Source organism: Schistocerca serialis, chromosome 9 (genome assembly GCF_023864345.2).
Source record: "Schistocerca serialis cubense isolate TAMUIC-IGC-003099 chromosome 9, iqSchSeri2.2, whole genome shotgun sequence".
Classification (NCBI taxonomy): domain Eukaryota; kingdom Metazoa; phylum Arthropoda; class Insecta; order Orthoptera; family Acrididae; genus Schistocerca; species Schistocerca serialis.
The window spans coordinates 471,762,188-471,783,354 of NC_064646.1; the positions used below are offsets into that span (position 1 = coordinate 471,762,188).

General features: G+C 46.1%; 1 protein-coding gene across 1 annotated transcript in view; it reads left to right on the plus strand.

Moving 5' to 3' along the window:
• Nucleotides 1-21,167, plus strand: part of LOC126419718 (diacylglycerol lipase-alpha) — a 582,321-nt gene that overhangs the window by 14,662 nt on the left and 546,492 nt on the right. Inside the window, exons 2-3 of the mRNA XM_050086898.1 lie at nt 14,457-14,548; nt 14,643-14,854. Coding sequence (XP_049942855.1) covers nt 14,457-14,548; nt 14,643-14,854 — 304 coding nt within the window. The remainder of the gene's footprint in view (nt 1-14,456; nt 14,549-14,642; nt 14,855-21,167) is intronic.

The window sequence follows — 21,167 nt, forward strand, 5'->3', positions numbered from 1 at the left end:
AATGAGTATAATGGGGAGGGGCACTATTAATATAGTGCTGGACAGTAAGTTTGGAATGTGGGTCTCACGGGAGACGTGCCAGAGATAAATCCCTGCAGTCGCACTATCTTCTGTGTCCTCGGTGGCTCAGATGGAGGCCGGCACGGTAGCTCAGCGTGTTTGGTCAGAGGGTTTAGCTACCCTCTGTAATAAAAAAAAAACTTAGTGAACGGATCTACGAACGATCTGAACGAGCGTAATCGGACGCCCGCCACTAACAAATTCAACAGACAATATAGAACAAAATGAGTTAAAAAAAAGATGGATAGAGCGTCTGCCATGTAAGCAGGAGATCCCGGGTTCGAATCCCGGTCGCGGCACACATTTTCAACTATCCCCGTTGACTTATATCAACGCCTGTATGCATCTAGGGGTGTTAATGTCATTGTAATTTCCCATAGTTTTCAATCGAAGAGCAGCGGCTTTCTCGTCACATTCAATTGTTCCGCGAGTTGTTATCTTCATCCAATAAGGCCGTCAATTCCTTGTCTTAGAACTTTTTAGATGGTTTCCCGCGCTCGTCGTTTCTCACGACATCACTACATTTGAATTTTTGGAACCGCTCGAAACAATGTGATTTGCCAAGAGAATGTTAGCCGAAAGCTTCGACAAGCATTCCTTGCGATTCTGCAGCAGTTTTCTTCAAATGATAACAGAAAACCAGTGCTGTCCGAAATCGTAGTTCGTAGGCAGAAAATTCGACACGTTTACGGATTTAAAAAGTATACTAATGTATGGAACGAGGGTTACTGTGTGTTGACATTCGTTTCAGCCGTTACAGGAAGCAGATGGTGCTGCAGACGCGGTCTCATGGGTTCTACACCGACTGGTAGCACCATCTACAGGGAAATTCCGGTTTCATACTTCTGCACTTGGTATTGTATTCTACATTTTCACGAATGATGTACTTGTAACGCTTTAATATCGTCTCCGGATTCAGACAACGGTACCGAGAGGAAGGCGCCGGCGTTGTCCGTCCGGACTTGTTTGGTTTAACGGCCTTCGCGGACGCTATGCTCGTCGACAGGACCCTCTCGTGGCGCGGCCAAGGAGCAATGTGAGCGTGCGCCGCTCTGCTAGTTGTGTTCACGTGTTCGAAGCTTTCTGGTCGCCGACGTTACTGTTCTGCAAGATTTTCCTTGGTTATTCTCTTCGTTTGTGATTCAGGTTTTCTCCGCACGCTATTGGCGATCCTTTTGGCTTCGCGTTTCCTTTTCGTTTCGACATGCCTTTACGGATAGGTGTCCGCTTCCAGTCGTTCATCCGGTTTTTTGAACGCTTACCGTTTCCTCTGAAACAGTGTAGGGGCACTGCCGACCAAGATAGTGGGATATCAAGTCGTAGATTGAAAATGAACAGATATCTTCGACACCAGCTGCTATTACCTTATATGTGAACGCAACGAAGACTGAAAATTAAAGAGATAGTAAAAAGAAAATGCGTTGTGTGCACATGGGCTTGGAAACGCTTCATTTTCATGTTACTTGCAGAACTCATTTACTTCAGAGCTTGGCAAGAGAACGTACCAGCATACCGCATGGGCCTCTTTTTTTTTTTTTTTTTTTTTTTTTTACATAAGATAGAAAAAGTGTGTTGCCAGTGATAGATGCCTGAATGTACATCTCCATCTATATCTACATCTACATCTACATAACTGCTCTCCGATTCATAGTTAAGTGCTTGGTAGAGGGCTCGGGACCATTTTCAGAATATTTCTCGACGGTTCAACTCTCGAACAGCGTGTGGCAAAAATGAACACACAAATCTTACCGTGGTAACTGTGCTTCCTCTTATTTCATTACTATCGTCGTTTCTCCCTACGTAGGTAGGAGTTAACAAAATATTTTGGCATTCACAGGGGAAGATTGGTGATTGAAATTTCTTGAAAAGATCTGGCCGCGACTTTGTTTCCATGATCGCCATCCCAACTTGCGTATCTCTCCCCTGTTTTGAGATGAGACAAAACTAGCTGTCACTGTTTGAAGATTCTCGATATCCTCCGTGATCGTGTCTTGGCTTCAATACCGTACAGGAAAAGCAGAGGACGGACGAGCGTAGCCTAGATTTAGATAATAAATCTTCAGAAGGATTGTTGCGTCTTCCAAGTGTTCTGAAAGTGAAACGTGGTCTTTGTTTCGCCTTCTCCACAAAATTTTGTATCTGATGATTGCAACTTAGGTGTTTGTACAAGGACAGTGAAATGATAATGGAACAAAATAAAAAAAGCTAAGTACATTGTTAATTCTTTCAAAATAAATCGCCGTGACTGTTAATACATATATCCCACTATGAGACAAGCCGGTCGTGCCTTCATGAAAAAACGTTTGTGTTTGGCTACGGTATCCTGATTCTACTCAAGCATGCAGCTCTTCGTCCTAAACAAATTGACGGCAAAGTATGTCGTCCTTCAGGGCTCTAAAGATAAGGAAATCTCATTGGTAGAGATCGGAACTGAATGGATGATGTGTAAGGGTTTCCCAGCCAAACTTCTTCAGTATAACCTAAACAGCGCCATCCTGTTGCTGAATAATGCCAGCCCACATGTTGCCGAGTTGTTTCGACGTCGCTGCGGAAGTTCCGCTGCAAAGACTGCATGGGGGCTTAATTAAATAAAATGCAAATACACTCCTGGAAATGGAAAACAGAACTCATTGACACCGGTGTGTCAGACCCACCATACTTGCTCCGGACACTGCGAGAGGGCTGTACAAGCAATGATCACACGCACGGCACAGCGGACACACCAGGAACCGCGGTGTTGGCCGTCGAATGGCGCTAGCTGCGCAGCATTTGTGCACCGCCGCCGTCAGTGTCAGCCAGTTTGCCGTGGCATACGGAGCTCCATCGCAGTCTTTAACACTGGTAGCATGCAGCGACAGCGTGGACGTGAACCGTATGTGCAGTTGACGGACTTTGAGCGAGGGCGTATAGTGGGCATGCGGGAGGCCGGGTGGACGTACCGCCGAATTGCTCAACACGTGGGGCGTGAGGTCTCCACAGTACATCGATGTTGTCGCCAGTGGTCGGCGGAAGGTGCACGTGCCCGTCGACCTGGGACCGGACCGCAGCGACGCACGGATGCACGCCAAGACCGTAGGATCCTACGCAGTGCCGTAGGGGACCGCACCGCCACTTCCCAGCAAATTAGGGACACTGTTGCTCCTGGGGTATCAGCGAGGACCATTCGCAACCGTCTCCATGAAGCTGGGCTACGGTCCCGCACACCGTTAGGCCGTCTACCGCTCACGCCCCAACATCGTGCAGCCCGCCTCCAGTGGTGTCGCGACAGGCGTGAATGGAGGGACGAATGGAGACGTGTCGTCTTCAGCGATGAGAGTTGCTTCTGCCTTGGTGCCAATGATGGTCGTATGCGTGATTGGCGCCGTGCAGGTGAGCGCCACAATCAGGACTGCATACGACCGAGGCACACAGGGCCAACACCCGGCATCATGGTGTGGGGAGCAATCTCCTACACTGGCCGTACACCACTGGTGATCGTCGAGGGGACACTGAATAGTGCACGGTACATCCAAACCGTCATCGAACCCATCGTTCTACCATTCCTAGACCGGCAAGGGAACTTGCTGTTCCAACAGGACAATGCACGTCCGCGTGTATCCCGTGCCACCCAACGTGCTCTAGAAGGGGTAAGTCAACTACCCTGGCCAGAAAGATCTCCAGATCTGTCCCCCATTGAGCATGTTTGGGACTGGATGAAGCGTCGTCTCACGCGGTCTGCACATCCAGCACGAACGCTGGTCTAACTGAGGCGCCAGGTGGAAATGGCATGGCAAGTCGTTCCACAGGACTACATCCAGCATCTCTACGATCGTCTCCATGGGAGAATACCAGCCTGCATTGCTGCGAAAGGTGGATATACACTGTACTAGTGCCGACATTGTGCATGCTCTGTTGCCTGTGTCTATGTGCCTGTGGTTCTGTCAGTGTGATCATGTGATGTATCTGACCCCAGGAATGTGTCAATAAAGTTTCCCCTTCCTGGGACAATGAATTCACGGTGTTCTTATTTCAATTTCCAGGAGTGTAATTTTAGTAGTAGCTGTATGTCCGGTTATGAAGTCTCGTAACCGGTTGGCCCTGAGTGGTATTAATACGCAATCTGACTGCAGAGAATAACAATAAAGAATGAAAGGAAACTGGCGTTAACACAGTTGATTAATTAAGTCCCCAGCAACTATAAAACCTACGAAACAACAAAGCAAAAGTGTAACTGTTCTGTGTGTGGAAGTGTGATTCAACGTACACATCTGGCACGGTTCTTCCTCAATACGATAAGATATTTTAAACACCATTTACAGTGAAGTAATTAAAAACCAGAAATGCTATAATTGCACATAGAAACCAGAATTACAGTCTAATACATGAACACAAGCCAGATGTTTTCTTGACTGAACCTGTGACCAAGAGGCATTGTTATTTAGGAAATTTGAAATAAAAAAATATTTGTTACCTTCATATATATTGACGAAAAATACACTGTGATCATTACAACATCCCCAATCGAACAGCATCTGCTATTTCGCCCAACAGAACAACTGCACACGACATGCACACAACTAGTACTGCTATCGACATCCTCTCGACAAGCACTGCCCACGGCAACCGCTGAACTACCACTGCCCCAGTGGAGGCGGCGGAATAATAGTCTTTGGCGCAATCTCTGGCGCTGCGACTCAGTGTAGCCAACTTTCAAGACTTATGTATCCCCTATAAAAGGACAGCACCATCTGCAAACAGTATAAGAGGGCCGCTCAGATTCTCTCCTAAGTCGTTTATATACAGGGTGTTACAAAAAGGTACGGCCAAACTTTCAGGAAACATTCCTCTCTCACAAATAAAGAAAATATGTTATGTGGACATGTGTTCCATGTTAGAGCTCATTTTATTACTTCTCTTCAAATCACATTAATCATGGAATGGAAACACACAGCAACAGAACGCACCAGCGTGACTTCAAACACTTTGTTACAGGAAATGTTCAAAATGTCCTCCGTTAGCGAGGATACATGCATCCACCCTCCGTCGCATGGAATCCCTGATGCGCTGATGCAGCCCTGGAGAATGGCGTATTGTATCACAGCCGTCCACAATACGAGCACGAAGAGTCTCTACATTTGGTACCGGGGTTGCGTAGACCTTTCAAATGCCCCCATAAATGAATGTCGAGAGGGTTGAGGTCAGGAGAGCGTGGAGGCCATGGAATTAGTCAGCCTCTACCAATCCATCGGTCACCGAATCTGTTGTTGAGAAGCGTACGAACACTTCGACTGAAATGTGCAGGAGCTCCATCGTGCATGAACCACATGCTGTGTCGCACCTGTAAAGGCACATGTCCTAGCAGCACAGATAGATAATCCCGTACGAAATTATGATAACGTGCTCCATTGAGCATAGGTGGAAGAACATGGGGCCCACTCAAGACATCACCAACAATGCCTGCCCAAACGTTCACAGAAAATCTCAGTTGATGACGTGATTGCACAATTGCGTGCGGATTCTCGTCAGCCCACACATGTTGATTGTGAAAATTTACAATTTGATCACGTTGGAATGAAGCCTCATCCGTAAAGAGAACATTTGCACTGAAATGAGGATTGACACATTGTTGGATGAACCATTCGCAGAAGTGTACCCGTGGAGGCCAACCAGCTGCTGATAGTGCCTGCACACGCTGTACTTGGTACGGAAACAACTGGTTCTCCCGTAGCACTCTCCATGCAGTGACGTGGTCAACGTTACCTTGTACAGAAGCAACTTCTCTGACGCTAACATTAGGGTTATCGTCAACTGCACGAAGAATTGCCTCGTCCATTGCAGGTGTCCTTGTCGTTCTAGGTCTTCCCCAGTCCCGAGTCATAGGCTGGAATGTTCCGTGCTCCCTAAGACGCCGATCAATTGCTTCGAACGTCTTCGTGTCGGGACACCTTCGTTCTGGAATCTATCTCGATACAAACGTACCGCGCCACGGCTATTGTCCCGTGCTAATCCATACATCAAATGGGCATCTGCCAACTCCGCATTTGTAAACATGGCACTGACTGCAAAACCACGTTCGTGATGAACACTAACCTGTTGATGCTACGTACTGATGTGCTTGGTGCTAGTGCTGTAGAGCAATGAGTCGCATGTCAACACAAACAACGAAGTCAACATTACCTTCCTTCAATTGGGCCAACTGACGGTGAATCGAGGAAGTACAGTACATACTGACGAAACTAAAACGAGCTCTAACATGGAAATTAAGCGTTTCCGGACACATGTCCACATAACATATTTCCTTTCTTTGTGTCTGAGGAATGTTTCCTGAAAGTTTGGCCGTACCTTTTTGTAACACCCTGTAGACTATGAACGGCAGAGGTCCTCCAACACTTCATTGGTGAATCGTAGATATCAGTCCTCATTCGATGGTCTCACACCAATCACTGCGAACTGCGACATTCCCTGATCAAGTCGCAGAGCTGAGACGATGCTCCACAGGCACACAGATTCATTAGAAGCCGCTTGTGATGAATGACGTCATAAGCTTTCTTGAAATCTTCATATATGGAATGAACCAGAGAGCATTTGTAAATAGCACCTCGTTACCCGAGACACTGAACCCAGGATGCCGTTATGTCTTGCATTTTAAGATCGTTGTGCCCCATACCTCTTAAATATTTGGGTAACGTCATGATTCATTACCCCAAGAGCTGGTGATAAATATTTGTTTGTTCTGTATCCAGTTTCGGTCCACGGAATACCGTAAGGGTGCTGCTGTGAAAAGACAATCGTTTCTTGCTGTCGTGCCGTGTGGCGGGCGGCATTCACATTGGTATCCCACTACTGACTCAGGGATCTCCAGACACATCTTCGGCCTCGAATCTCACTGGCTGGAGTATCGTCGAATTCAGGCCAGATGGCCAGTGAAGACCTGTCTGGAGACGCCCTGGACAGAGATGGGATACCAACATGACTGTCGTCCCCTGTACATCCGTACGTCGACGATATTCTACACCCCATTTTGTTGCCCTTCATGCCAAGCCATTTTGGGCTTACATTTCAGCAAGATAATGCCCCCCTCCCCCCATCACACACACAAGTGAGAATTTCTACTGGTTGTCTTCCTGCTTGCTAAACCCTACCTTGTCCAGTAACTACCCCAGATTTCTCCAAGATTGAAAACATTTGGAGTATTTTGGGCAGAATTCTACAACCATCTCGAGATTCTGACGGTCTAACGCGCCTTTTGGACAGAATCTGGCACAATGTCCCTCAGGAGGACATCAAAAAACACGATTGATCACTGCCAAGCCTAGCAATTGCTTGCATAAGGGTCACAGGTGCACCAGTGCGTTGTTCACTTGCTCAGTTTGTGAACTTCTTTGTCTGGAATAAATCATGCAATTTTCCTGAAATCATTTGTTTGTCTGTACATGTACATCACATCTACCAATTTCTGTCCCATTTGGATAATTCGTTCATGGTTCGTCGGCTTTTCTTGTGTTAGAGTGCATTTTATGATAGGGGAACTCGGGGCGGAACGGGATACTTAACGTTTAACAATCTCTATAAAATAAGTGAACACAAGGAAACACTTCTTAAAGTGATAAAAAACACCTTGTAGTGTAACCTAATGTACCTTATTTTAAAATCACTTAAAGCAATACATTTTGCATTTTTTACAATTTTTCAAAGAAAGCCTTCCATATTTCCCGTTCCACCTCACCCACGGGGCAGAATGGGATAAGGGTATTTTTTGTTAAATTATTGCATAAACATTGAATTTGAATTACGGATATCGTATTAAACTATGACAAAATGTTGTATAACAGGCAATTCGGACAGGAATGTGTAATTTAAACAATTAAAAAGTCATTCTTCAAAATAGGAAAATATTTTAATGTCATTCAAAAAATGTACAATGCTTAATAACCACCAAACCACTAACTACCAGCACTTTCGGCAATAGTCACAAATCAGTATTTCCTCTTCATCTTCACTGTCCGCGCCCACTCTGGCATGCGACCCAGCCCTCATTAGAAACGGCGTACAAGTCCCCACAGTAGAGACACTCAGCATCCTCTCTCTCTGATTCTCTCTTGTCCATCATCTTCTTCCTTTTATTTTTCTTAACGTCTTTGATGTCCTCTGTTTTGGTTGTTTTGAGTGTACAGTTTGATATTTTTGCCTTAAGTTGCATTGCACCTGACGTCTCTGTCCTGACACTGTTCATATTTGTGCACCGTCCTCCTTTCTGTAGGCCTACTTTACGTGCGACAGCGTTCTTCAGTTCCTTCTTATAAAGAGAATCTGTTAATACGACGGTTTTTCCTTTTCGTCTTGTTGTCCACCGAGTATTTTGACAGATCAGTGGAATTGGAATGACAGCCTCGGGCGATATCCGGAATGCTGAGTTGTTCGGCGAACATACCTGGTTGGGAGAGTCTGGCATCCATGAACATCCAGGCTGGGTTTGCTTTCTACTTGCATCAAAATATGACGGGACAGAACGGGACACTATCCCATTCTGCGCCTTCCCGTTCCGCCCCAAGAGCACTTTTGGGGTTAACAACCTTTATGGAGTGTAATAACTGACGTATTTAAACGCATTAAATGACTAAAGTATAACAAATGCCATACACTTTAAGGGAATGTGTCATTTTAGGGTATACAATTAACAATTAACAGCTTACCTGGAGTTGAGATTCACCAAACGTTAGAACAACGCAAGCGATAACGTGACGGACAACAATTCACTTAGATCTCGCACTTCAAACTAAATCAGAACGGCTGCCCTCACTTCCCTTCCATTCGGAGAAGTAGTTACATGCCCATACAACAGGTTGCAACACGGTCCAGTCTAGAAAAGATCAGTATCCCATGTGCCCCGCTATCCCGTTCTGCCCCGAGTTCCCCTACCTGATAATGGTCTGGAGACCGAAACTGATTGTATAACAAATAAATCTTTATCGGCATCTCATGGTAGAGAATTATGAAGTTTCTCAAATGCTTACGAGCTGCTGGACATCACGTTCTTAAAATTCCTTTGCAAACTTAGGTCCCTCTGTTCCACTGTTGCCATCATCCACGGGCAGCTGGTATTATAGAAGATTCTAAAATAGTCCGTGCAGCTCTCACGAGTGAAGAATCAAGTTAAAGATGTAAAAAAAAGTTGATAACTTTGCACAACAGTATGTTGGGTGTTTTGTGGTAAAGTCTTGAATCTCACAAGCACTTTTCTATTAAGTAATACGATGCATAATATCGGTTATGAATGAGCGATAACTTTGCCAGTCTACCAGTGGAAGAAATAATGTTAAATATGGGTCATTGCGTCCCAGCTTGTTGAGCACCAAGTACAGTTTCTCATTTCAACTTGTAATAAACCTAATGTGACGATTCAAATTATTCGTTTATTATCACTTCTGTTTCTATTACTTCCAGAAAAACGTAATGATCAAACTGTGCTATGTACACGATTATAACTGACAAAGTCGGTTTAATAGACGAGAAGTCTTTTAATCTCTTTAGTCGAAAAACATTCGAAAATAAAGTTTTAAATTTGATAAAAAAACATTATTTTTCAAGCTTTTGGGAACAGGTTGGGTTCTTTGGGGCAAGAGACAAAACAGCGAGGTCATCGGTCTCATCGGATTAGGGAAGTATGGGGAAGGAAGTAGGCCGTGCTCTTTTAAAGGAACCATCCCGGCATTTTCCTGGAGCGATTTGGGGAAATCACGGGAAACCTAAATCAGGATGGCCGGACGCGGGATTGAACCGTCGTCCTTCCAAATGTGGGAACATGGAATGCTCTGTAAAAATGACAGGAGTTCGTTTAGCTCTTGGATGATTTGGCATCGAACAGCGCCGTATTTTGATGAACATCGAAATAGAAGCGAAAAACAGAGATTCTGCTGGAATTGTGTTTTAGAGGTGACAAAAAGACGCTGACAGCAGGTATTAACATTATTTATATTTGCATTTCATACGTTCATCTGCAACAGTGACGAAACCGTACATTCTGATTGTCAACAATTTTCTTATTTTACGTGTTTCCGTTTGGTGACAGAGTTGGCTGAGAATTTTGAACTATAAGGCACAATAAGATGATTCATTTTTATCAAATTGTAGTTGATGAATGTATGTGTGCGTCTCTGCATTGCTTTAATTTCCAGCTTATCATAGGCACAAAGCCGATTCCGCCACTGCTGCAGTTTCGTGGATAGCAACTTCATATATTAATGATAAGCTACCAACAGAAACGTAAGCACAGCATGAGGCGAGGCGAGCACCGGCCACAATAGCCAGATGAAGTGGCCTGCCTAATGCAACGTAAGAGTGATTCCACTCACTCCGAATCAAATACACTACTGGCCATTAAAAATGCTACACCACGAAGATGACGAGCTACAGACGCGAAATTTGACCGACAGGAAGAAGATGCTCTGATATGCAAATGATTAGCTTTTCAGAGCATTCACACAAGGCTGGCGCCGGGTGGCGACACCTACAACGTGCTGACATGAGGGAAGTTTCCAACCGATTTCTTATACACAAACAGCAGTTGTCCGGCGTTGCCTGGTGAAACGTTGTTGTGATGACTCGTGTCAGGAGGGAAAGGCGTACCATCACGTTTCCGACTTTGATGAAGGTCGGATTGTAGCCTATCGCGATTGCGGTTTATCGTATCGTGACATTGCTGCTCGCGTTAGTCGAGATCCGATGACTGTTAGCAGGATATGGAATCGGTGGGTTCAGGAGGATAATACGGAAAGCCGTGCTGGATCCCAACGGCCTCGTACCACTAGCTCTCGAGATGACAGGCATCTTATCCGCATGGCTGTAACGGATCGTGCAACCACGTCTCGATCTCTGAGTCAACAGATGGGGACGTTTGCAAGACAACAACCATCTGCACGAACAGAGCGACGACGTTTGCAGCAGCATGGACTATCAGCTTGGAGACCATGGCTGCGGTTACCCTTGACGCTGCATCACAGACAGGAGCGCCTGCGATGGTGTACTCAACGACGGACATGGATGCACGAATGGCAAAACGTCATTTTTTCGGATGAATCCAGGTTCTGTTTACAGCATCATGATGGTCGCATCCGTGTTTGGTGACATCGCGGCGAACGCACATTGGAAGCGTATATTCGTCATCGCCATACTAGCGTATCACCCGGCTTGATTGTATGGGGTGCCATTGGTTACACGTCTCGGTCACCTCTTATTCGCATTGACGGCACTTTGAACAGTGGACGTTACATTGCAGATGTTTTACGACCCGTGGCTCTACCTTTTATTCGGTCCCTGCGAAGTCCTATATTTCAGCAGGATAAAGCACAACCGCATGTTGCACGTCCTGTACGGGCCTTTCTGGATACAGAAAAGGTTCGACTGCTGTCCTGGCCAGCACATTCGCCAGATCTCTCACCAATTGAAAACGTATGGTCAATGTTGGCCCAGCAACTGGCTCTTCACAATACGCCAGTCACTACCCTTGATGAACTGTGGTATCGTGTTGAAGCTGCGTGGGCAGCTGTACCTGTACACGGTATCCAAGCTCTGTTTGACTCAATGCCGAGGCGTATCAAGGCCGTTATTACGGCCAGAGGTGGTTGTTCTGGGTACTGATTTCTCATGGTCTGTGCAGCCAAATTGCGTGAAAATGTACACACATGTCAGTTCTAGTATAATATATTTGTCCAATGAATACCCGTTTATCATCTGCTTTTCTTCTTGGTGTAGCAATTTTAATGGCCAATAGTGTATATTCTCAGCTCTATGGGGTGAGACATCACAAGTACACCGTGCTGTGAGCATGGTCATCGTAGTCTAACGCCGTCTTTTACCTGATTATTGACAAAACCATATGTCCACGTCCATACACAGACCGCATATTTCTCATTGTAAGATATGGTATCCTAGTGATGGTGTTGTTGACATGTGTCACACACACACACACCCATGGTACTTCCTGTTGGCAATATGGCTTTCCCATATTGTGCACACGCGGACTATAGAAGTATTGACAGGTCTGGGATTCTCATCGTTGTGTTACTGGTGTGGAATGTGTCCACACCAGCAGTTTTGAGGGACATGAACATCTCACGATGTTCATAGACGGACTATGAACTTTGTTTCCAGGTTTGTTATTTTGGTGGTGCTGCTAATGTCCTGCAATATAGCCGTAGAGCAACTGTGAATGCCGTAGCTCTTGTACTTTTTACAAGTCAACATGACTATCCCTCAACGTGCCTATACATCCTGTGGGATTGTAAGCAGTTCTGGCATCCTGAGGGAACGTAGTTGACGCACTATATGGTGAGAAAGGAATGTGATTCTGGACTTGAGGGTACTGGCGTGAGTGATTTTGACAGAGAACATGGGTATGCGAACGTACGCGTATACCGACCATCTGTTGGCAGCCATGCAGTCATGATCACGGGAATCACAGGTGCAGGAGATACACAAAAAGCAGCCGAGCACGTGAGTAGCGGTGCTTCCTGTTGACCAAAACGAGTTTGCGAGAGTTCGCATATTCAGATTGTCAAAGTTCTGACACAGAGAAGCTTTTGTGGCAAATTCTTGGTGTTCTGGTGTGCTAGACGCCCCTCCATCTACGGAGCTTCATTTTGACAGACATAGCCATTCCACCACATGAAGTTACAGACAGGGAAATTCTATGATGGGTTTAGGATCCATGTGGTACTGCTGCTTAGTGGGATGGTGCATTGGTAATACTTTGGACAGGGTTGTGCTTCATATCCTTTTCTCTCCATCCAGATTTAGGTTTAATATAGTTTCTCTCATTTGGTTAAGACAAGTACTGGGTTGGTTCCTTTAAAACGGACACAGCTGATATGCTTCTGTATGCCAGCTTGTACTCTGTCTCTACTGACATCACTGTTGAGGCCGGCCGAAGTGGCCGAGCGGTTCTAGGCGCTACAGTCTGGAAGCGCGCGACCGCTACGGTCGCAGGTTCGAATTCTGCCTCGGGTATGGATGTGTGTGATGTCCTTAGGTTAGTTCGGTTTAATTAGTTGTAAGTTCTAGGGGACTGATGACCTCAGACGTTAAGTCCCATAGTGCTCAGAGCCATTTGAACCATTTTTCGCTGTTGAGGACGCAGAACCACAAGTCTTCGTCCCTGTTGTTCGTGGAGGAAGAAGCTGACAGAGGAATGTACCTCCATCAACTATTAAACTACCTATAGCGAGATGTGGCAATCCCATAACAGATATGTAGACTGTTTGATTCATTGGCAAGTAAGAGGCCATGGTGATGGCGCTACTGGTGCAATAGGTGCTGATACAAGAGCAGTCATTTGTCGTCTGTGCCATTACCTTACTACCGAACCAAGTGGATTTTGTTGCAGGTGTAGAGTAGTGGTGGTGGTAGTACTGATTTCAAAAATGGTTCAAATGGCTCTGAGCACTATGGGAGTTAACATCTGAGGTAATCAGTCCTTTAGGACTTAGAACTATTTAAACATAATCAACCTAAGGACATCACATACATCCATGCCCAAGGTAGGATTCAAACCTGTGACCGTAGCAGTCGCACGGTTCCGAACTGAAGCTCCTGGAACGGCTTGGTCACCGCGGCCGCCTAGTACTGATTTGCGAGGTTCCAGAAGGAGAAGTCACATCCCAGCTGTGTCACTACTTGTTGACTGAGATGACCATCCAACCATGTTGGGTTTCCAGGCAGATTCATTATCTTAGTAGCGGTAGTGATGATGCAGGTGTTGCTTACCAATTATGACACTATGTGTTGATCAGTATCTCCCCCAATCCACTGTGGAGGTCTCGTTGTGAGTTTGGGATCCTGATGATCATGCTGCTGGTGTGAGAGTTGTTGACACAGGAAGTCAACTGTGGCTTTAGCTGCTGATTGAGATGGCCAGTCAAAAACGTTGGGTTTTGTTGCCATGTCTGGGTTCTATGTGGCAGTCATACAGTCATGGAAGACTCTAACAGTAAAGGCAGTGGACTAACTGTATGACTACTTGCAGACTGAGATGGCCGTCCAACAGTGTTGGTTGTGCTAGTAATTTTGTGATCGTAGTAGCAATGTTGTTGATGAAGGTATTGACGACCAACTGTGGCACTACTTATTCATCAGCACAGCCATCCAACGATGTAGATCTTGTTAAAGGTTTGGGATCCTAGTGAGAGTGGTGCTTGGGCAAGAGTTGTTGACAAAAGAAGTTATTGATCAACTGTGACCCTACCTACTGATTGAAATGGCCATCCATTTGTTTTGGTCTTTGTTGACAGGTCTGACTTCCTGGTGGCAGTCCTACTGTTGTGGGAGAGAATCGAGTGGAGGAGGTCATACATAGATCATGGACCAATGTGGCACTACCTGCTGACATGTCGACACCCAATTACGTCGTTCTTTGTTGACAGGTCCACGACTGGGGTGAACTGTTGTGGGAGAGATTCCTGCAGAGGAGGTCATATACCAATGTGACACTACCTGCTGTGATGACATCAGACTCGTTGGTCTTTGTTGACATGCCTGAGATCCTGGTGAGAGTGTGCTGTTGTAGGAACGACCTGCTGACTGAGATGGCCATCCGCCTATGTTGGCAGGTCGGGGATCCTGGTGGCGGTGCTGCTGGTGTGGGAGCTGCCGACGGAGGAGGTGTGCGCGCGCCAGCTGTGGCACTACCTGCTGGGCTACGTGGCGCTGCTGGCCGGCTGCCTGCTGCTCGAGGCGCTCATCTCGGCCGTCGCCATGCGCGGCTCCATCCTCGACACCGAGGCGCGCGCCTCCATGCAGTACCTGCTCTACGTCAGGCTCGGTAAGGCCGCGCGCACCCGCCCGCCCTTTTTAATGTCTTGTTCGATTAGTCGTTGGTGTACGTATACCCCAAGACAAAAAGAAAAGACGCAGCAGGGAGGAATTACCCGAATGTGGGGGTAATCTGTAGGTGTGATGTACATGTACAGACAAATAAATAATTACAATTTTAGAAAAAATGGATGATTTAGTGAAGAGAAAGAGCTTCACAAACTGAGCAGGTCAGTAACGTGTTGGTTCACCTCTGGGGCTGCATGGAAGCAGTTTCTTTCTGAAATTGTAGTCATTTGTTTGTCTGTACATGTACATGACATCAACCAAACTCTGTCCCATTTTTATAATTTCTTCGTGATCCATATCTTTTTTTTTTTTTTAAGAGCCTATTTCCAGTGTCTCATTTCTGTAAGTTTGCAGTTTTTCCGTGGATGACGTGGAACAACAGCGTGATGTGGGAAATAAGTGAGGACTTCCAGAATGGAAATTTCACTATGCAGCGGAGTCTGTGCTGATATGAAACTTCCTGGCAGAGTAAAACTGTGTGCCGGATCGAGACTCGAACTCGGAACCTTTGCTCTACGCTCTACCAACCCCCCCCCCCCCCTTCTCCTCGCCACGGCCCGCCACCGCGGTGAGCGGTCGCCTTACCATTTATATATATATATATATATATATATATATATATATATATATATATATATATATATATATATATATATATTAAGGCTGGTAGGAGGTACAGAAATCTTTATTATTCACAAAACTACAGTACATCCTTATACATTTAACTGTCCTGGAAGGAACCTCGCTGCCTTCCTAGCATGCAGCATGAAAGAAAGACAAAGTCAAAGCGGGGCCACCACCGGCACCCTTAAAAAAGTATTTATAGATATGAAAACAAAATTCAAAGAAACATTCCATTGCTAGCTGTCATTCCTGCGTCGCATACTCGCGTAGCTTTCCTTAGTTGATCACATTACTTGGTCGGTTCCACAACGACTGCACCGCCGCTCATCTTCGCGCACCCGACACACCTCAAGTATACGGCGGGTGCGCAAAACCCGTTCAGCCGGCCACTGTGACCGAGCGGTTCTAGGCGCTTCAGTCTGGAACCGCGCTGCTGCTACGATCGCAGGTTCGAATCCTGCCTCGGGCATGGATGTGGGTGATGACCTCAGATGTTAAGTCCCATTATTCTTAGAGCCATTTGAACCATTTGAAAAACCGTTCCTAGGAAATTTGCATACCAGTCCTTGTACTTTCGTAGCCGACCAGTCTCTTAGCGTCCCATCGTTGTCGTGCGTTGCAGGCACCGTAACCTCCTCAGTAGCCTGTTGCCGTCGATCGAAATCCTCCGCTGTTTCTGGAGCATCGGGAGGTCGTTTCGCCGTCCCGCTGGCCACCCTTGCATCCACTGTAGGCAGTTCTTCTTATCCATGGCCGTCTTCTGTGTACCCCGAAACGCCTCAGCATTGCCTGCTGGATCTGGTTGGTCGTTCTCCACCGTGAGGCGGCGCTTCTTCCGGCGTTTTGGCGATCGCTGTTTTCGTTGCCGAGCCTCGGAATGAGAGGTCAGCATGGTCTCTGGTTGTTCGTGAGGGACGACGGAATGATCGACGTCTCCAAGTGCCTTACCTGAAGGGGCCGCAAGCGACACCGAAGAGAGGGCGTCCCGTGACTGCTGCAGGCGGTCCAGCGAAACGTCGTTCTCTCGTTACAAGTTGGTCTCTACAGTCTGTCAGCCCTGGCGACCAGTCATAGTGCCCGGTCACAGAATCAGCAGATATTTCGAGTGCGGCAAACCGACAGTTTGAGGAGATTGAAGGGTATCGCCAACAATTCTCCTTGCTCTGGAAGTTATGCGAACAATCCGATAAATCAAATTTGAAATTTCCTTGCAGATTAAAACAGCGTGCCCGACGGAAGTTGGTCGAACTATTGTGCAAGAACTTGGTGTGTCGATGTCACGCCTTTATAAAAGCTGGTGGATGGCACTTTCAAGAACTGTTGTGAAATCAGTATATTGTTCAAGTTTTGCAGAGAAATAAAATTATTACAAACCTTTGTCTACTTGCTTTTATACCAACAGAAAATTTAATATTTTTTTATTTTCGATTTAAAATTTTTATATTTTCGCTTTTCGTTTTCGCTCCAGTCGTTTTAGGATCAGAGTTCGCCATCTCGAACTTACAATTGTGAACCACGATCATCTCTCCAATTTGTATCGTCATCGGTCAAAAATATCTACAAAGCTGTCCCAAACCTTTGGTGTGAAAACTGATACAGAGCAGAGCGTCTTAAATCTAGTATTTTCGACGTAAGAAACTACTGGACTGAACTGGATATTTTAGGTGATTTGACGTCTTGAAGGAGCAAAGACTGTCAACCACGTCCTTGTAAAGTACTTGCGTTCCACAAGAGATGATTCCTGCCACATCGACGTTGGCGGCTCTTCCTACAGCAACAATACGCATCCATCTAGCGGTGTGGCCATGGCGCAGTTTACCACTGTTTGTAGTTTATGGATGGACGTCGGAGTTGACTCATTGATCGTTGCAGGATCTTACAGCCATGCTGTTAATGTATGGTGCAGCAGGGTGTAGTGTTAAAAGCCAAAACAATATACGCAGAAAAATTTCGGAAGAGTCGTCATCGAAATTGGAAAAAGTTTTGCGAAGTGGGTAGAAACTGAATTGTACGAGACACCGATGGCAAGGTTACTCGTAAATATTTTTTCGTACAGTAGAATCTGAGATCGATATGGATAGTATAAGTCACGAATCATAAAAAGAGCAACACCAACGGCCGCGTGAAATACTTTCTTCAAAAATACTGTGTGGTGAGCAGGCCTACTAGTGAAACATTGCTTACGCTCTTATCATGGACTCTGAAACTAAAGACGCCACAGATTTAGAACACTGATTTTAGTTCTGTCAATAGATTATTCAGCACAGTACTACAGTACCGAAATTTTTGCAGTTCGTATAGTTCAAGGATGCAGTCTCTTTCGACCGTAACGTTATTTGGAGTAGGGGAAATGCGTATAGAGGGCCGGTGTAGCCGTGCGGTTCTAGGCGCTTCAGTCTGGAACCGCGTGACCGCTACGGTCGCAGGTTCGAATCCTACCTCGGGCATGGATGTGTGTGATGTCCTTAGGTTAGTTAGGTTTAAGTAGTTCTAAGTTCTAGGGGACTGATGACCACAGATGTTAAGTCCCATAGTGCTCAGAGCCATTTGAACCATTTTTTTGAAATGCGTATATCACGTCTTTTTTCGGCTCACTAGCAACGGTTATCTACCATACTGTGATCTAGAATTGTAAAAGATTAACCAGTCGGACCTTGTTTTAATGGCGCCTGTTATCCGGTGTTCGCTGCAGGTGTACTGCCTCTGTCTGTACGTTTCTGTCTCGCGGCCTACGTCATCGCGTAATGCGGCGAAATAGGTCAGGGGGAGCACAGTCGGAGGGGTGATCATCCCGTGGCAGCTGTAACAACCTTCGTTGAGTAAACTCAGAACTGACGTGTCCCTCCTTCCCACACCCAGAGCACGTCCTTGGTTGTCCATCGTAGATGACAATCGCTGTACAACCAGCGGTGTACAAGTATGACAGAACGTGTTTTCCGAGTTCGATCCGTATTTGTCGGACGCCACTGAGGACAGGATACGTTTTGAAACTCGCCCATTTTTCAGCCGCATGGGACACGATCATTCCGTAAGGACGCAGGGCGTCTGTCGCCTATTCTTCTGGCACTTCGAATGGAAGCTCAAAGACGCGGATCGTTCGTAGTCCCATGCCGGCGTGTTCGACTGTAACCTCTCCAACATTCCCGTTCGAATGACAGAAATGAAGTCCTTGTCGCTGTCTGAGTGGTAGTTCTTCACTTGCTGCTTTCATTGATGGACTTGAAATAGACCACACTGCTGCCTATAGGTAAATGTATTCCAACTAGAACGTCAGGATCGATTTTTACCTCGTCCTCTAAATAACGTTCTAACTTGTAAGCCTTCCGTGAAGCATATTCGTAACAAAACTAAAGTTCAGTCTCGATTTGCTGAATGACAAGGCGATGATTCGTTCTATGTATTACCGCGGCACACCGCTGGACACTTAAAGGAAACACCTCTCGCGCACACGTGCTGCAGGGACGCGAACAGCGTCCGAAACGCTGCGCCGCTGAAGGCTGACCGGAGCTACCCAAGCACGACTCCGGATCCGTCCTCACAGCCTCTCTTCCGCCCGCGAAAGGCAAAGGTCCCGAGTTCGAGTGTCGGTCCGGCACACGGTTTTAATCTGCTTGGCAGTTTCAAGTGAGGACTTCTTTTCCACATTTCATTGTAGACTCTGATGGTGTGGAGTGATTGAAGGCTTTCGGTTGCCCATAGCAGCCATACACTATACAGTACTATCCATTTATTCATTGAATTCGTATTTTTTGCAAAAAAAAAAATTAGTCATTTTCACATTTTAATAAAATTCAAGATACCCCAGCCTCCATCAGTTTTCAAACACACAGCCAGTAACGGCTCTGTCCGTCGTCCATACTCAGAACTTAGCAGTGACGTCACAAGCTGTCGTGCACTCAAGAGAACCGCTAAAGAAAACCTACGCGGTAAATGCATTGTTGTTACTGCGTAGGGTGTGCCTAGAAAACACATCCAGCAAAGTTTCTTCAGAACTGAACATATACTTTGGGAGATACTCGTGTTTCCTCGGTGTGTTTTATGGCGGGTAGGATCTGTAATGCAACAGTAATGTGTGTTTCATATACAGCAAGCACTCCCTGTGTTCAAGTTTTTCTGAAAGGCTTAATTTCGCTGAATATTGTAAAACGAGTTTAAATTAACTTCCTTTCGTTTTAAGTCCTCACTGTACATACTTTGGTATGTTGTACGTTATAGATATTCTTAAGGATTTGTGGTTCTGTAGCTACTTGAAGTTATTACTCCAGCTGCAGTGAAGTCTTTACGAGATCTTTCAGAGCCCACAGCCGACCATGTAACGTCTTTAATAAATTCCTACGGGTTCACTTTGCAGACTAGGATGACATTTACCGCTGGGCTTCACTCACCAAGAGATACCCAAATACTAAAAAATTATCAGGCCTTAGCAGAGACTTAAATGTGAACACTACTAGCGAAATGGTTGGTGAGATGAACTACTGGAGGTGAAAGCAGTCACGGGCGAGTTGAGGCCGGATGTGCCATTCAGTCCTCCAGATGGAAGCTGCCTCCCTTCTCAGCCAGACGTAAGACGGCGTGGTGCAGGCACGCCGTCCTCGGGCTGATCTGCGCTCTGTCTCGAAAACTGTGTCGTGTGTTATGTTTCAAGATGTTTCTTCGTGATAGATAGCGGACTTACGGAGAATCTACTAACTCGATTTTGGACCTTAAAATTTGTGGGACAGCGGAAGTGTTGTTAACCACTATAAACTCTGTGCCGCCCAAGGTCAACACACACTGGGCGAAGAAAGTTTTGCGATACCCTAAATATCGCGTCGGAACTGCTTTGGCCCAGGGTAGTGCAGCGACTCCACGTGGTGTGTGGACTCAACCAGCTGTTGGAAGTCCCCTGCAGAAAAACTGAGCCATAACGCGTCTTATGCCGTCTATAACTGCGAAAGTGTGGAAGGTGCGGGATTTTGTGCACGAACGGATCTCTCGATTTTGTCCCATAGATGTTTGACGGTACAGGGTGACACACGGGAGACGGACGGTTTGGAACTGCGTAGTACTGAGGGCGCGGTGGTGGGAGGTGGTCGTGGTGGGGATAGTTCTGATCCACACAAGACGCCATTTCATTTACTCAGTCACTACGGAGCAGTGGAACTTGCAACGTCGAGTGTTCGTCTATGACAGTTTCGTGAAAAGCGGTGGGTCTATTGTTGCTATGCAGCGATGGCTTCGTGCGCGGTTTAATGTCGGTCGACATGGAGCTGTTCCGAGCCGTAACACAATCCTCAGATGGGTCGAAAACTTCCGATCAACTGGAAACATACTGGATAAGAAGCACCCTGGCCCGAGACGCAGAGTAACGACACCAGAAAGTGTTGAAATGGTAAGGCAAGCGGCAGTCAGAAGCCAGGGACGGTCAGCTAGACGTCATGCTAATGAGTTACGAATCAATCGTAAATCGGTTAGACGAATTTTGCATAAAGAATTAAAATTCCATTCCTACAAAATGCTCATTGTCCAACAACTTAAGGAAACTGATTTTGCTGTACGAGAAGACTTCGCTTACAGAATGCAAGTGACTTTGGGATCGAACGAAAATGAAATTTTATTGATGACCGGTGAAGCTCATTTTCATTTAAACT